This window comes from Heterocephalus glaber, unplaced genomic scaffold (assembly GCF_053883595.1).
Source record: "Heterocephalus glaber isolate CG9 unplaced genomic scaffold, H.glaber_assembly_v1.0 deba00000331, whole genome shotgun sequence".
Classification (NCBI taxonomy): Eukaryota; Metazoa; Chordata; class Mammalia; order Rodentia; family Bathyergidae; genus Heterocephalus; species Heterocephalus glaber.
In genome coordinates this window covers 53,615,293-53,632,354 of record NW_028258142.1, presented here as the reverse complement: position 1 = coordinate 53,632,354, position 17,062 = coordinate 53,615,293, and the positions used below count along the sequence as shown (strand labels likewise).

The 17,062-nt window shown below is 47.8% G+C and overlaps 1 protein-coding gene and 1 long non-coding RNA gene across 5 annotated transcripts in view; one reads left to right on the top strand and one right to left on the bottom strand.

Annotated features, from left to right (window-relative positions):
- Kctd1 (potassium channel tetramerization domain containing 1) overlaps nucleotides 1-17,062 on the bottom strand; it is a 193,497-nt gene that overhangs the window by 85,473 nt on the left and 90,962 nt on the right. The window contains exon 1 of one of the 4 annotated variants that reach the window (XM_087193893.1): nucleotides 11,146-11,256. The exons of 1 other annotated variant lie outside the window; for it this stretch is intronic. Coding sequence is in view for 1 of the 3 variants with exons in the window: in XM_004853136.3 (XP_004853193.1) it covers nucleotides 8,674-10,473 (1,800 nt within the window). In the remaining 2 variants the exon portion in view is untranslated. Of the gene's footprint in view, nucleotides 1-8,673; nucleotides 10,764-10,829; nucleotides 10,969-11,145; nucleotides 11,257-17,062 lie in introns of those variants that run through there. 2 more of the 4 variants (XM_013075301.3, XM_004853136.3) reach the window with 2 other exon arrangements.
- Nucleotides 9,793-17,062, top strand: part of LOC101701984 (uncharacterized) — a 125,391-nt gene continuing 118,121 nt past the window's right edge. Inside the window, exon 1 of the long non-coding RNA XR_015444232.1 lies at nucleotides 9,793-9,924. This is a non-coding gene — a long non-coding RNA (uncharacterized LOC101701984). The remainder of the gene's footprint in view (nucleotides 9,925-17,062) is intronic.

Genomic DNA, 17,062 nt, shown 5'->3' with positions numbered 1-17,062 from the left:
ACTAAAAACAAGTCATAAGAGGTCTTTAATTGGTCAAAAGAAATACATCAAGGGCCGGGGATTTAGCTCAGTGGTTCCGCCGCCTGCCTCGCAAGCGGAAGGACCCGAGTTCGATCCCCGGTCCCCAAAAACAAAAACAAACAAACAAAAAAAGAAATATATCAAAACACCATTTACCTTGGCTCTGCAGCCTATTCAAAACATGTATCAGTACAGCTCAACTATAAAAGGAACTTCTGTTGATTTGTACAGCATCTGAGACAGGTACGGAGCAGAGTCTATTTATGTACAAAGGAAACGCAAACACCATAAGGTGGGCTCTAGCCAAATACAGGTCTTACTATTAGAATACTGAAAGTAGAAGATTTCCAACAACCTTCATAATGTTTTTAAAAATCCCAGTATGATGACCACTCCCTTAGTCCCAAACTACTCCAAATAAAATTTAATCTCTTACGAAAAACTGATTTCGTTTTAAGCGAACTTTTGTGGATCCGCTGGAGTTTGGGCAGGAATTATACCCATCAGTGGCCTTCCCAGTCTCCTTTAGCCCTGGGAAATACCCAAGAGGCCACTCTGAGCTCCTCTCTCCACCAGGAGACCTCAGGTGTACCACCAGCCAGTGCATAGATGCTCCACAGCACTCAGGCCCTGCCCAGCACCTGGACAAGGTCCTTCCAAGAGAAACACAGGACTGAGGCTGCAGCTTGATCAGAAGTGGCCCATGCCACTATGCTGTATCTTCAGCACTAGCAATACTGCCGCTCATTTAACCCTAAAGGAGCCCACGTGACCAAAGAGGACACTGAAGTCCGCGGAGGTCCGGGCAGAGGTGAGACCTGTTTCAGGGCCTGGCTCTAGAATCTGCTCTTAACCACTCTGTGATTCGGTTGTTCCCATCCGCAGACACCGCAAAGACAGGTCCCCACTGGACCACACAGCACAGGCGACACCCCGGAAACGCGCCTGTGCTCCCTGTGCCTCTGCCACTGTTTTGCAGCACTGTGTTCTCTCAGCTTCTCCCCTTCTATCCCGGGAAAGCACTCGGGTAGTGATGTGGCCTAGTGAGAGCACTATCATCTTTTCTACTGGATCCTTTTATTTGAACAGTTAGTGAGAAATTGGGAAACAGCAGATCATAGATTTAAAAGCACATACTTTGGAATCAGTGGGGCCTAGGTCCAAATCCCAGCTTTGGTGCTTGCCAGCTCTTAGGCTTTAAGCAAGTTAATCAACGTCTATCAACCTTAGTTTCTTCCTTTGTAAAATGGAAAGAATAACCATGACTCCCTGAAGGGTAGTGTGAGGACAAATCAAAAGACTACAGAGACCAGTGCTCAACAAGAACCCAGCACAAAAGACTGCCTAGGGCTTGCCTCAAAGTGCAGGGGGTGCTGAGCAGCAAGCTCCCCAGCAGTGCCGAGCAGGGGACTGCTTTACAGCCTCAGTAGACTGCGTATCAGCAATGCCGTACTTCACGCTGCAGCTGTGGAAGCTGTTAAGAGGTTGGGAGATCTTGCATCAAAACTGCAAAGAATGAAGCACATTTTTCTGTGCTGACTGCAGCCTAAAGAAATGAGAGCCTGTGTCCCCTCCTGCCTGATTCGGTCTGCGACTGTACTCTCTGACCCCTAACAGACAGCAACCGGAAATGATGCACATCTCTCAGCCTTGTCCTTAAGACTACATGTTGGAAACCGCAGCAAGATGAAGCACAATTAACCCACAAGTTCAAGGAACTTGTCCTCAGCACCTATTTCTCAGCTATAATAAGAAAAGGAAAGATTTTTAAAAATCAAATTTTTGTTTTACATACATGTAAGTTTGATTTAAAATATACATAAAATGTGCTTTACTCCCTGGTTTTTGGCACATGGCTGAAAGGACCCAAATGAAAACTGGTGTTAAAAATACCTCCCTTTTCCTTGGGTCCAGGCAGCAAGAGTGGAGACTGAATAGTGAGAAGCTGGATTGAACTGGGTAAACCCGGACAAAGAGGCTTGGAGTAAAACTAGAAATTGACGATGACAAGCTTGCAACCAGTCTTGACATTTTAATTTGGTAACAGAACTCCTCACAAAGGAAGTAACATTCGTCTCTGTCATTCTTTAACCTGCCTTCCAATACTCCTCCCCTTCTCTCCAGAGGCTACCACCTCATTCGGTCTTAAATCTGTCAGCCTCTTCGGGTGGCACATTTTACCCCCTTCCCGCAGACCGAATCAGAATGCCTGGCTTCCAGGTTTCACTGCCAGACAGGGGAAGCAGTAATTCAATGTGGGAGAGTCCTGATACTTCAGGAAAGTTCACACTGCAAAGAGGCTTCTCCAGTGGCCCTGGTGCTGGGGCTGGAGGTGGAGGAAGACTGAGGGAGTAGGGATGCTGGACTGGTCTAGCCCATCCCCATGCTCCTTTCAAGGCCACCCAAGGTCCTGCAGGCCTCCAGGGCTGTATACAGGGCCCTTCTGGGGAGGTCCCCCATCCTCATGCTGCCCTACACCGGACATGACTAAAAACAACCCAAGTCACAGACTAGGGGACAGCAGGAGCCGAAATCACATGTCTCAGATGCAGAGAGTGTCCAGAAAAAGGAACTTCCCACTGGGGATGAAAACAGAAAACCCAAAGCAAACTGTACACGTGGATGAGCTGCCTAAAAGTGTGTGTGATTTAAAAACAAATGATAAACAATTAAAACAAATGAAGCTCTGACACGTCTGGCTTACAATACTGTAACACAGCTTCTACCTCCATTATTTACAAAAATTCTGCTAACAAAAACTTGGGCAAAAGTCAGAATATGATATGTAAAAACCGTGTCACCAGAGAAAGTTCACTGTCATATATGAGTTTTTTCTGTACTGCAGATTGAATCTGTAGTCTTTGCACTGAGGAATATCCCCAGCTCTTTCAAAAAATTTCTATTTTATTTTGAGACAGGGTCTAAAATACCTTTTAAGGTATTTTAGCTAAATGGCTTAAATTGCCCAGGTGGGGCTCAAACTTGTGATCCTCCTGTCTCAGCCTCCCAGAGTGCTGAGATTATGTGTGCATCACCACACCCAGGTTAGATGTACCCTTTTCAAGGGTGAAAGAAAAGGTTCGCTCTAGTTATTAAATATAAGCTGAAAGGAAGGCAACCTGACTCTAAAGATAAAGTGTTGGAGAGAAGGACTTGGAGAATCATGGAGCACGTGTACACACACACACACACACACACACCTCGTTGGGGTCAGCAGGCTCTGCTATCCAGTCTACCGTCATGAGATGCGATAACCCAGCCTCAGGTCAGAACTGCCTTTCCTGCAGTGAGGCGCCTGGTGCAAACGCTGGTTCATTCCTAGGCCACACAGGAGCTCCTTCAGGTACAGACACTTACACTATTCAGGGCCCATCCTCTCTAGAACAGCGCCCAACAGAAACCTTTGTAATTCTGAAAACCTGAAAAAGTTTACAGAGCCGAAAACTCAAAGAGTTCGCTTGTTTCCATTTTGATGTTTATGTATCTGAGGGGCTCTAGGGCTCCTGTCCACTGACTTGTCCTCCTCTGTGAACCCCTACCGAAGCCCCTGCCCTAGTCCCACAGCTCTGTGCACACTTAGTAAGCACCGAGCCACTGGGTAACAACAGCTGAGCTGAGTTCAGCATCTTAGGACCCCAGGGATGTTAAAGAAAACTATGCCAATTGAATGTCTCAAACCCTAAAGCTGCCTTTTCTTTCATTTTTAGTTTGCCAAGGTCAATCAGTATCGCTTTTTGGGTCGATTAATTCACATTACTCTATTCCCTGTCTGAATTCTCCAAAGGAGTATTTAAAAAGGCCTCTTGACCAAAAAGTGTGACGCAGTGAATGATGGGTGAAGAGAAGGTTCTAGAGATGAAAGTTCCGTCACACCACAGGTCTAGAGATTATCAGAGTCTGTGTTTGGTCCTAAGACTTTCAACACCGCCACACAGAAATCCTGTATCAGTTCTGCTTCAGAAAGGGCAGTTCAGACACCAAAAGGTAACCAGAAACCCAGTTTTTCCTTTAGAACGAAGGTGGGGCTTTCTGGCTGGCACAGGCCAAGGTGAGAGCTCTGCCTCAGTGACCTCACACACAACTGCAAGTCCTCTGGGTAGAAGGGCTTCTCCCTGATCAAGTTCCATCCGACAATGACAAAAGGGCAGCCTTTAGGTGACATTCTCTTGGACAGCCAGACTTTGAAATCAGAGTGATAGAAAGATTTACATTTTAGATAAATACAATAGTATCCATGTTCTTGTGTGGCAGCAAATACTTCTTTCTTAAAAATTACATATATTAGCTTTAATACATGGTGAGTTGGCATTTGATGTGCATTTATATAGTTTAAAATAATACATCTTTTAACTTCCTCTATTTTGATCTAGTTTTAATATGTAATGAAGCCAAAATCTTGCCAATGAGAATACTTGCCAAGTAGAAATTGATTAATTTATAGATTCCTGGTACAAAAGCCAAAATAGTAGGTGTTCAGTAACTATTTTCTGAATGAAGAAAGCTACATACTTATGTATAAGGCATTTAGTTCCTCCACCAATTGAACACTTTAAAAGAGAACAAACATCTTGCTTTAGACAAAGGAATGCAGCCCCAAACTAGTATTAAATATCAGAAAAATATGCATTTAAACAAGGTACTTAATTCTAATTCAAATAACCACTGCAAAGAAATCTTGTTGCAATTACTATTTTCACATTTGTACAAGTTTGATTCCATCTTTAAGAGGAAAAAAAATCATCACTCCTGCCTGATCTTTAAATTCAAAATAGAATAATAGCAATTATTTCAATAATACCTAAAATGTGTGGTTTTTTCCTATTAACTACGTAGATCAAATGTTGCTTCTTCCTTCCTGCTACAGTACCTGAATGGACACTGGCTTCTCAGCACTATTCCTCTCTGCCTGCTTCCAGAAGCTACAGAAAACTGTGTGGACCTGCTAGGGGGCTAGTCCCACATCCAGCATGGACTCCAAAGATGCCAATTCCGGCCACGATGAAGCCAGTCAACCAGAAAGTGGGCGTATACCACCAAAATCTTTGCACCAATAGGTTTCCTACTTGCAAAAGTCCTTAAAAGTGTTTCCAGAAATAATCTAGGTTAAGGCCAAGAAAGTGCAACCAGACACCCTTGTCACAGCTTGCAAATGTTCCTGAGGTTTTCTTCTACCTCTTTTGCTGTGCTACCCAGGGCCTCGCGCATGCAAAGCATATGCTTTACCACTGAGCTACATCCCCAGCCTCTAAGTACATTTTATAGCGAGCTACTTTTCACATTTTTGTTTGGTATGGAGAGGGCCACAATCTACAGAAACTTAAGCAACACTATGACTTGTAGACTCTAAAATTCTATCAGTATTTTCCTATAAATGATAAAGAATACAATTGCAAATCTCTATCACCTAACCAAGCTGAAGTCTTCTTCTCTGAGGCAGGAAAAATGTGGTATTTTCATGCAAAGAGGACAGCTATGCATGAAAATGTTAAAGCTTTCAAAACAGAGCACATGAGCTTGGGGTGGGCAAAGCACGTTCAATCCCCTGCATTCAATCACCAATACCAAAGAAAATAAAAACTGAAATTATGAGGACCGTGTAATTACCAAGCCATACCAATACCCCGATCATCTAACAGCTCTATGGGAGAAAAGGGAACTAAAAATATCCTTTGCTTCTAACACAACCATTCAAGAGAATAAGAGTGGACCAGTTATAGCCACCATCCAACAGCCACCTCTCCACCTCCAAAAGCCAGATACTTCATAAGAGTAAAAAAACAGACATTCTATAGTCTTTGTTTATCCTTGAGTACCTTCATTAGTCAACCATTCCCACAAATAATCACTTATTAACATCCTCAAGAAACAAGCAGTCCAGTGATCCTCCCTTATTCATAGTTTTGATCTTTAATGTCAACTGGGGTCTGAAAACGGAAAATGGAAAATTCCAGGCATAACCAATTCATAAGCTCTAAGTAACTTTTACTACAGCAGATTGTTACAGTTGTTCTACATCATCATTAGTTCTTGTTAATCTTATTATACCTAATCTACAAATCAAACTTTATCATAGGTATGTGTGTCTAGGAAAAAACAGGATACACAGGGTTCAGTACTATGCAAGGCTTCAGAGCTCCACTGGGGTTTTCTTGGAAAGTAGCCCCTGTGGAGTTGAGGGCCTACTGTAAATTTATTTAAAGTAGCAGGCTCTTCATCTTTTGGGAGACTCGCAACATTAGCAAAGAGTCAGAGTATTAGTGTGTCACCTCTTCAGTTATAAAGAAGCCCATAATAATATGTCAACAGTGGAGTTCAGTGCTGCACCATCTGATAAGTCCTGTCTATATTAAGGTTAGAGCAACCTGTTTATAATTAAGAAATAAAGCCCGAAGCCTGAGGCATACAGGGCATTTCCTGGGAATGGTCAGCCAGATAAGGTGATGGTTGTAAGCAATGCCAATGGCCAGTAACCCCAGCCAGTTATTAATCCCTAGGAAATGCCCTAGACCTCAATCAGTATAGTGATTTTAATAAATGCAAGAGTAAAGGCTTAATATCAGCTCTCTAGTTAAACTAAACATGTTCCATGCTTAGGTTGCTCAGACTTCATGCAGTGAGTTCTACAGAAGTTACTAAAGGGTTCCCCAAGGTATCTTAATGATGGCTTAAATAATATTTACCATAAGTGAAAAGCTGACTATTAAATATGTGCAAAAAGGGTGGAGGGTACAGTGTATGCAAGGCCCCGGGCTCAGTCCTCAGCACTGGAAAAAAAAAAAAAAAGTGCAGGCAGAACAACTTTTTGTAGTGTTTTAACTAAAAGAGACCTGGAGCTAAGATCTTGTTTGAGAGCCGTAACAATCATATAAGCAACAAACAGACACTTGTGTAAAGTTTTATAGAACTGACTTATCTCATGCGGGTAAACGAAAAGACCCGTGACCAAGGAATTGAACTTAGAGCAAAATAAAGCCAATGGGGAGAGGCACTTAAAATCTTTTGTGAACCTTTAAGTCATGATTCTACATGATACTAGTGTTGAGAAACTAGCGGACAGATGCCACTAGACAAACTGCTCCATTATTATTCCAGTGCACACATGCTTTAATAAACTTTCTTAGGCTTTTAACTCTTATTAATAAGGAGTAATTCTAACCCAGGGCAGTTCAGGGTTTTTACTGTGTCAGAAGTATGTGAATATTTACTTTTGCTTCCAAAGAAAAAGCAAACCCAAACTCCTCTACATCCTTAAAACTCTAAACCAACTTGTCAGAAATGCACTATGCACACCAAAAGCACCGAAAGAGAGACAGCATCCAGGTCATGTGTATTTTAGAGGACTGTGCTGTTTATATTTCGTGTTCACAGCTCCTTTCTCTGTTGGCCTTGAGACTTGCTGATAGGGTCAGTTTGTCCAGAACTGGAATTTCCACTTTGGAAAAAGTACAGAGGTGCCTAACATCTGTCCCTTAAGGTCCTGCACTACCCTCCAGCTCTAGGGCCAAAATTCCTACTTCTGCTTGAGAGCAGGGAAGTCAAAGAGGTAAAACCATCTGAGGTGACTCCTGCCTGCAGAATAGGATCCCAGAGAACTCTTGATTCTAACCCCCAGGAAAGGGTCTTTCCCCAAAATGAAAACAACTCGAATAATATTCCTGAATACATTCTTCAAGGTAAAATAAGAAGACAAGAAGCATCGAACACTTTAGGCCCTAGCCTCAATCTAGACTTTGGTACTCTTTAGAATTAAGTCATTTTAGGGTGAACAGCATCCCCTAGTCTTCGACTAGGACACCGGAAGCTCAGAGAGATTAACTAATTTGCCCGAACTAGCTCAGCACCTGGGCTAGCAGGCTCACTTGACTGCCCTACCACCCTCCCCCCTTCCTTGTCTGCCCCCCACAGCAGTGACTTTCACAGGGGCCCTCACAGACAGGCCTGTCCCAGGGCCCCTGCAAGCCAGGCATCTCACACGGAACGCCTGAGCACCTTCCCATCGGAATAATAACCTCACCAGGCGAATAGTGAACGACTTGAGTTTCCAGAGACTACACCCCAAAGATCACTGTACATTCGACTGCATGTCAGAGTATGTCTGTGAACTGGTACTCAACTACCATTCTCTCCAGTCCCCGCCCCTTTTCTTAAAAAAAAAAAAAAAAAGGAAAAGCTACAGGAAATGAGACTGGAGTGTTTTCCTTTTAATAATTTATAACTTTTTCTGTCTTCCGTAAGTTATGGCGAATACATAATGGAGCGTTTTGACTGTAACTTTATTAGAATATGTTTTAAGTTGCTGCTTCCTTTATATGTACAACGGTCCCACACTCTTGACCTCATAAAACTCACGCATTTAATGACGAGGAGCTGCAAGAGCGAGCTAATCCTTTTGTTCTGCAACTCTGAAGTTTCTAGCGTTACTGCGCAGCAGTGATTCCTTAGGCAGCACACCCCCACTCCTCTGTTAAGGTTAGGTGTAAACTTGCCCAGAAAACACAAGGGAGTTAAGCTTTTAAAGGTGAAATCAAATTCGATGCAGTATCTTGGCTACTTTTAAAAACTCCCCCCCAACCCAGATGTACCATTCACCCCCGAGTTAGTCCCGAAGTGGTACCAGAGAAATATTTCATGCATAGAGGTTGGTTCGGTTACCTGGGTAGGGGAAACAATAGCAGGTGAAACTATTGTGGGAGAATTGGTGCTTCTGTACCCATTGGCTTCCGGAAGAAGAGGCAGGGGGTCGTGTTTCACCGAAACCACCACCACCGCATCCACAGGCTCCGAGGGGCGAATACAAAGTCTTTTGGGGGAAGAGGGGCCGCAGATTTCCCCGGACCCGAACACGGACTCGTACAGGGCTCGCTTGGGCGCAGCCTCGGATTTCACGTCGGGCCCGACCTGACTGTCTTTGGGGAGTATGTAAGTGTTCCCCAGCGAGGGCGGCTGGGGGCGGTGGTGGCGGGAGGGATGGGTGGGGTGGTGGTGGGAGGGGTGGCGAGCCGCCCCGTTCAAAGCCTCCGCGAAGCAACCCTGCGGGGCCGGCGAGCCCAGCTTGGTGCCGATGCCCGCGATGCTGTTGAGCGTGGCGATGGAGACGGCACCGATGCAGTGGTTGGTGTAGGTCTTGGACAGCTTGGCCGCCTTGGACAGCATCTGCATCCTGGTGCCCAGCAAGTTCTTGCCGATGGCTTTGTTCTCGTACCAGGTCACATCGCCCTCGCTGCAGTGGTCCCGGGGCCGCTGGAAGAACGCCTTGCACAAGGGATTGCGCTTGGACAGGTACTTAACGAAGCTGGCGTAGGGACAGAACTCGGTGCCCGTCTCGTACATGCGAGGCAAGTTCTCCTCGTCGCTGCTCTCCGCGCGCTTCTTGCTCCAGGACGAGGAGCGCGACTTGTGGTACGGCCCGAGGGACTTGAAGTAGACGAACTTGCGACCGTCCTCGTCCATGGCCAGCCCGAAAGAGTCCTCCTCCAGCTCGCGCTGGTTCTCGCGGCCGCGCGTGCAGAAGTACATGCACGTCTCGAACCAGACCTTGTTGAGCAGCCCGAAGGGCGTGTTGGTGCTGAAGACGCTGGAGGTGTAGAGCTTGCGCAGGTCGGCGCGCGTGATGGCTTGCTTCTGCACCACCGGCCCCGCGCCCTGCTCCTCGAGCTTGCGGATGACCGCGGCCAGCGTCAGGTTGGCGCTGCGCAGCTCGGGGTCCTTGGTGAGGTCGAGCGTGCGGCAGTACGGGGGCTCGTTGAGGTAGCGGTTGAGCGAGCTGCGGATGCTGATCAGCGACGACTTGCTATAGAGCTGGCCGCTCTTAGAGCGGGCCTCGGCGTAGAAGGAGCGCAGCACGCGGCACAGCGCCCCCTTGTCCATGGTCTCGAAGTCCGGGCTCTGCGCCTTCTCGCTCAGGTACTCCCGGAAGATGCGCACGGCGTAGCGGGTGGCCAGCCGGGTGTTCTCGCTCAGCCGGGCCCGCTCGGGGCGCTGCAGCCCGTCGGGGTCCAGCTCCGCGCCGTCGCCGGGCGGCCCTCCGCGCGCCCGGGGCGCAAGCAGTCGCGGCGGCGCCTCGGGCTCCAGCGCGGCGCCCTGGTCCATATGGATCCTGCGGACCGGCTCGGGCTCCAGCTCTTCCCCGGCCGAGTCCTCGGGCTCCAGGGGCTCGTCCCAGTCCAGCCCCATCTCCTCCTCGTCGTCCTCCTCCAGCCCCCCGCCTCCGTCCTCCTCCTCCTCGTCCCCCGTTATCTGCACCTCCTGGATCTCGTCCTCCTCCTCCTCCTCTTCCTCCTCCTCCTCGCCCGCGCTGCAGTAGTGTGGGCGCCCGTGGCGGCGGCCCCGCTGCCCCGCGCCGCGCTCGCCCTCTCCTCGCTCCCCATTGTTCTCTGCGGCGGCAGCGGCGGCCGCGGCGCCGCAGCCGCCCGCGCCGGTGTTACAGTCCCCGCTGCCAGGCATTCTCGCCATATTGCCGTCTCCCTGGCAGTCCTCGGGCAGGGCGCATGCGCTATATTGGACCGCAGCGCTGAGAGCTTTTGTGTTTAATGACCTTCAGCTACCGGGAGGCAAAGCAGGGCTCTTAAAGGAGCCGCGCTCCAATTGTCATTCCCCAGCGCGGCTCCGGAGGGGCAGCGGCGCGCGGGGGATTCAGGGGAGGGGCGGTGGGGATAAAGTGAGACCGGGAGAAGGGAAAGGACGGAGGCTGGCCGGACATTCTCCCACCCCGGCCCACCCCGCTCCCCCACTTCGGAGAAAACTTTGAAGGAGGAAAAAAGCGAGGGGGAGGGAGAGCTGGCGGTAGGGGCGAAGCACTCCCAACTTACCCTCCGGCGGAGCGGCGCGCGGGCCCGGACGGGAGCGGGAGGGTGGGGCGGCCTCGCTCCTCTAAGTGATGCCCCAGCAGCAGTGCCCCTTCCACCGCCCCCTCATCGCCCCCTGGGGCCGGGGGATCGGGGCGGCCGCGGGTACCGCTGCTCTGAGAAGCTGGGGCCGGGGCCGCCCGGAGCGCAGCGGCGCAGGCAGGTTACTGAGCTGGGTGGAGGAGGCGCACGGGGCCCCGCACCCTCTCTGCGCCCGCGGCCAGGGCGCAGCGGGCGAGGCTTGGGAGCGGGACGGGGCTGGCGGCGGCTCCCCACCTACTTGCTGGCGGCGAGGCGAGGGGGCCTGGGGCCAGGCGCGCGGCTCCCAGCTCCCTTTCCGACTCTCGCAAAGGAGAGAAACACGCCCCACGCCGGCCTCATCCCTTTCGACTTTTCCAACTGCCACTTTTAAGCTGTCATTAAAGACCTGGGGCGCTCCCTGTAGGTCCAGGGCAAGTCCGCGCCGGTCTAGCCCGCCCCGGGAAGGAGCGAGAAAGAAAAGTTTGGGACGGGTAGGTGAGAGGGGAGACCGTGGAAGGGGCGCTGGGAAGCCTGGGGACCCCCTCCCCACTCGCCCAGGCTGTCCCCGCCCTGGCCCGGGGCAAAGTGACACCCCTCCGTCCGGCGGGGCGCTCCAACACCTAGGAGCGCACGCGGCGCGGGTCCCCAAGGCCCGGCAGCGGCGGGCGGAAAAAGTGAACTTGGCTCTCGACCACTGCCGTCGCCGCCGCCACCACCATTCCTGCAATTCGGATCCCCATCGCGCCCTCTCTCCATGTTTGCCAACCGCCTTTCGTTCGCCCTCCGGGCTGCGCAGCCTCCAGCGGGCGGGGGCGGGCACCTCGGAAACTGGAAAGGCAGCCAAAGAGCTCGCCGGGTCCCGCTTTCCCATAGGAGACGCTGTCCCACTTCCAGCCAAACGCCCGACCCCGGCGCGCCCAGGCTCGGGGCGCGTCCTCGCGTCACCGCCTCCCCCTTCTCCCGGCCCAGCGGGAGCGCCCCAGAGCCACCCCGGACCTGGGCTGTTCTCTCCGGCTGCGCAGCCAGCGCCGCCTCCGGAGCGCGCCCTGCATTCTATCTTTCTCCTCCTCGGGCAGCCCCAGTTTTCCCTGGTGCTCCGGCCAGCTCCGAGTCCCGGGGCCGAGGAGAGCCCCAAAGTGCGCCTGTGTGCCAGGCTGCCCTCCAGGGAGGCCGCCTCCCCAGCTCCTCCAGTGCGCCCTGGAGTTTGCCTCCAAGTGCGAACGGTGGGCTATAGGGAAGGTCCGTTGCCCCTTGCCTGGCTCTCCTGTCTTGCTTTCAGGGCGGTTTATCATGTTACACATCAACAGAAGCCCATCCATCAATTCGTAATTTTAAAAAAGAAAGGGAAGGAAGGAAGGGAGACCAGGTCTGGGGCCACGCGGACTTCGCAATGGGAGCTGAAGGTGTTTGCGTAGCGATCGCCGCTTGCCTTCCCCGGCCTCCTAGGCCCGGGACTCCGCGGAGCGTCGGGTAAACAGTGCCAGGTGCGAAACAAGTTCAAGCAAGTTCCTGCCTCTCGGGCCGCCTCGGGCTCCTCGGGGAAACACACACACACACACACACACACACACACACACGCTCTCATCCCGCCCTGCTCTCCGCGGAGACCCGTCCTACGGGGCGAGGGACCTGGGGGTTGCATTCCTGGGACTCGTCCCCGGGGCGCGGGGGAGGAGTGGCCAGCTTTATTCACAGCCCCCCCCCACCACCATGTGTAGAAAAATTACGGACCCAGGGCGGTGAGCAGCTGAGTGGCTGGCACACGTGCACCCACGCACGAGAGTGGGTACACACCAGTCGCACATGGCTACTTCCGGAAGGCTGAGCCTTTGTCCCGAGATGCGCCCACGTTTTAGAGCCGCGGGACCCTTGGGTTGCGCGCTTCCGGGTTGCTGAGAACTCAGGTGGACCCCAGGCAAGTTACGGACCAGGGGGCAGCCCTCGCGTGGAGCGCGGGGAACCGAGGGCCCGCGTTGCTCTGGGCTGGGCTCCTGGCTTGGCGTGGGAATGCAGGCCCCCGCTTCGGCCTGGGAAGGAGCGGCTCCCCGGGTCCCCCCACTTGTCAGGCGCCTGGGCACCCCCCCCCCCCACACACAACTCCCTTCTCTGCTGGGAGAGCTGCTTTGAATTGCACGCAGTTTGCCCGAGGCGTTGTGCTGGGGTTGGACGCTCCGGGAAACAAAGCAACCAAAAACAGCTCCCAGTTGACGTCAACTTATTTCCAGAAAAGAAAATAGTTCTGTGCTCCCAGGACAAAATATCCTCCAGGGCAGGTCTCTACTGGCAAAAGCTGGGGGAAGGAGGTGGGGAAGAGCAGAACTGAGAAACCCCAAGCGCGAACAACTTTTTATCGGACTTGAGAAAACAGCGGTTTCGGACGCTGCCCGGTCAGTCTGCAAACAAGGGGCAGGAACCGCTCTTAAATTAAACGGGAAAATCGCACTTTGGAGAGCACGCCTTGGCCTGACTGGGACCACCGTGGATCGGCTTCGTTGCACCAGCTCATGGAACGCTATCAGAATCCTTTGGCCGTGATGATATTTTATCAAATACTGGAAAAAACGTATTTAGATTAGTAACTACCATAGACCCGCAAAACCCAAGGAGATACGCACGCACCCCTGAACGCCCCCTAATTCCCGCCAAGAAAGAAAGAAAAGTTGTTTGATTTTTAAAACCCGGTAACCCAAAATTAGGTAGAGTTCATAAAGGAGTTCAATTCCAGGTTTAATAAGTGATCCTTTAAAAACATCCGGTGGTTCCATATACCCAGTTCCAAATTGAAAGAATCAAAAAGCTTTCTTATTATTTTTGTGGAGATAATATTGGTCGTTCAGGCCGGCTCCAGTTCCTCCTGGACTCCTGAGCATCCTCGAGTCCGCTCAGGCCACCACTTACTTACAACTGAAAGCTGCCCTCGTCCAAAGGATGCTTTATTTCTTGCATAAGATGTGTGGGTTTTTTATTATAAAAATAATTCCAGTGTGATATGGAACATTAGTTACATTTATTTAACTGATGAAATTCTTTACTATGGGCTACATGGTTAACAGCTTCGACAAGATGCTCCACTTGTCGTCTCTTTAATGGCCGTAAAATACCACCTATGTATTTATTTATGCTCCTCCATCTCTCAGAATATTTGAAAGTAGTTACGTGGTTATTTGGGGAGGAAAGCTCCACGTTTCCCCCTCCTTTCATAACCTATCTAGTCCCATTTTGGGTTGAGAGAGACTTTATGAAAGTTCACTCTATAGAAATATCATCAAATATCTTATTCTCATATTTTTATTGTCAATATTGATTAAGAGAGCCTTTTAAAAAGCAATGAGGGACCCTCTCCACACTCTCTGAAAATTTTCACATTCTTTGGCTCAAATTCTTTTGCTTCCGGTTTTCTGAGCATCGTTTGTTATACACTGGGTATGGTTGGTTTTTATCTGCCCTGTTTCCTCTATTAAACCAATACACTTTCATAGTTTTAGGTTGATGCTTAGGATACAGTGAGAAATCCATATTATTATTAATAATAATAGATTATTGAATGAATGAATGATCTGTGTTTAGTTAAAACTACATCTAGCAGGAAGTATGTTGTGAAAAATCTAAAATACAAATCAGAAATTCGACAATTCAAACTCAGGACAAAATTAACTGGAAGGCAACATTATTGCTGGCAAGACAGAGTCCATTTAGTGACTGCTTTTGTTTAATAATTTCCTGTCATTAATGTTTTTTCTCTAGTGTAGCACGCTGTGGAAAGTTATTGTAGCAGTAGAGTGAGAGAGCATTTTCCCCATGGAAGTTAGAGTTGAGGCTTCTGAGGGCAGAACTGGAGAGGAGAGGTGGGTTGGAAAGGATTCAATTCAAAGGCTCCTGCAGTCTTTGGGCAAAGGCCAGAAAAAGCACTTAGTTAATCACTTTAAAGAAACAAATTAAAAGAGAAAGCCATACTCTCATGATTCTGCTACTAAAAAATTCATGAAGTGCTTTGGAGGTTAAATATGAAGTCGAATTGAAGTTATTTTGACATATCTTTGTTTCAGTTTCACTACTAATTTTGTTGAATTCACTTGAAGATTGTCTTGAGTAGTGTTTCTTGAACTCATGAAAATTGAACCCATGTAGTCTAACTCTACAAAGTAGAAAAAAAGAAAACTCCATAAGGACAAAAGCTATGCCTTGTACTGTAACTCTGATTCATTTCTAATTCAGTTCCTTGGCATATTTGGGCAGAGGGCTTGGCACATAGTAAGCACTCAATAAACATACAATTATGTGTGGGGACAGCAGTAACTTCAACAAAACGCTGTGTAGCTGAGTAGTGAAAGTTTCTTCTCAGAAACCAGACTGAATCTTAGATTCAGATTTGAATTCAAACCAGATTTGAATCCTAGTTTACTTTACCAGGTGTCTTTTTCTTTTCCTTTTTTTTTTTTTTTTTTGGTACCAGGGATCGAACTCGGAAACTTGCGCTTGCAAAACAGGCGCCAGAAACACTGAGCTAAATCCTGGGCCCCACAGGTGCCTTTTTCTATGTTTGAGTTCTCTTCTTATTATATTTTCTGGGACATATAATAATAATCCCTACCTTATGGAATTGTTTGAAGAATTAAATAATGTGTGAAGTACTTAATGGTGTCTAGAATATTAGTAAACATTTAAGCATTAGCTATCATTTATTAAGGCTCTGATATTTCCCAAGCTTCATTATAAACAAAGAAACCAAGACCAAAGAGGTTTCAAAAGGTTAAGCCACATGCCCAACTTTCCCAGAATTCCCCAGGGCAGGCAAGTTGGTTCCATAGCCTGAGCTTCTGGACCCTATTCAGCCTCTCGGAACCAAAGAAGGAAAAAACAAAGAATGAAAATAAAAACAATAAACAGATCAAAAAGGGAACAGAAAACATCAAAGAAACAATTCCCTGCCATGAAAATACCGCTGGGTGTAATTTGATTTGGGAATCCTGGAAAGACAGAGTAGTCCTTAGCTGAGGCCTCTGACCGCAAGCACAGCAGCAATGGGCCATGAGAAGCCCTCATCTTTGTCACTTGGTCACCTAAACACTAGTACTATTTTGCTGGGGTACTAGAAGTGGGGACCGATTTGTGTTTTAGAAAGAAAGGATAATGAAGAATTTAGAGACCAAAGGAATACTCATAAACCCAACCAGACTAGAATGAACCACTTTCTCTTAAAATCCTGGGATGCTCTGCAGAAATCTGGAGGCAAGGAACGGAGTGAGTACCTGTTTTTTCTTTCTTTTTTTTTTTCCTTTGTTTTTTTTTTTAAAAAAAAAAACAAACAAACAGGTCAGAGTAAACGTAACATAATAGTTGGCCGCAGGAGTAGAATAGCTTCTAACTGCCCCCTGCCAAGTATAATTCTGGACCTTTCTACCTAATAATTACCTACCCGTTTCCTAGGCTCTTTTTAAAAACAAATAATTACAAGAGGAATATAGTTTTGTCCATAAGTAAATAGTGTATTTATGGAGTTTAAAAGTATGCTACCTCCTTTTCTGGTAATATTTTGACAATGAGATTTCACTTGTTAATAAAAAACTCATGTGTAAATCTTGTCAAAGTTAAACCTAAAATTAATAATGATAGTCATTTTTGCATCGTCTAATCATATATCTTTAAACGGTATATGGAATTGAAGTCGGTATTAGTCCTATTATTAAATAACATCTACTTCAATGTCATTGCAGTACTACTTAAGGTAGAAAAGGAGTTTAAAATATTTTTTAATACATCAAATGACCATTATGCATTTTTTAAGTAATGGGGGAGCTGTTTACAATGGTTTCAGAATATAAAACATTCCTGAAGCTATTTGCTATGTTCAAGCCTATTAAATTAGGAAAATCAAAATAAAATAAATAGCATTTTAAAAACACATTACATTCAAGTGTTGGTATAAAAATGTTATTGTCATTTTTGTCAATAGTCAATTAGGATAGTGTTTTCAGTAAGCAATTAGACAACCTCTCCAAAAGCCATGAAAATGTTCATATTATTTGATGAAGAAATCATTTCTGGAAATTCATTTTAAGAAATATCTTGTTTTATTTGTCTTGGTTAGTTTGATTACATCTACACCACTTGGATGCCTGGATCTTGCAGTTTATGTCACAAACTATGCTAAGGAATGATATTTCATATGTCTTGGA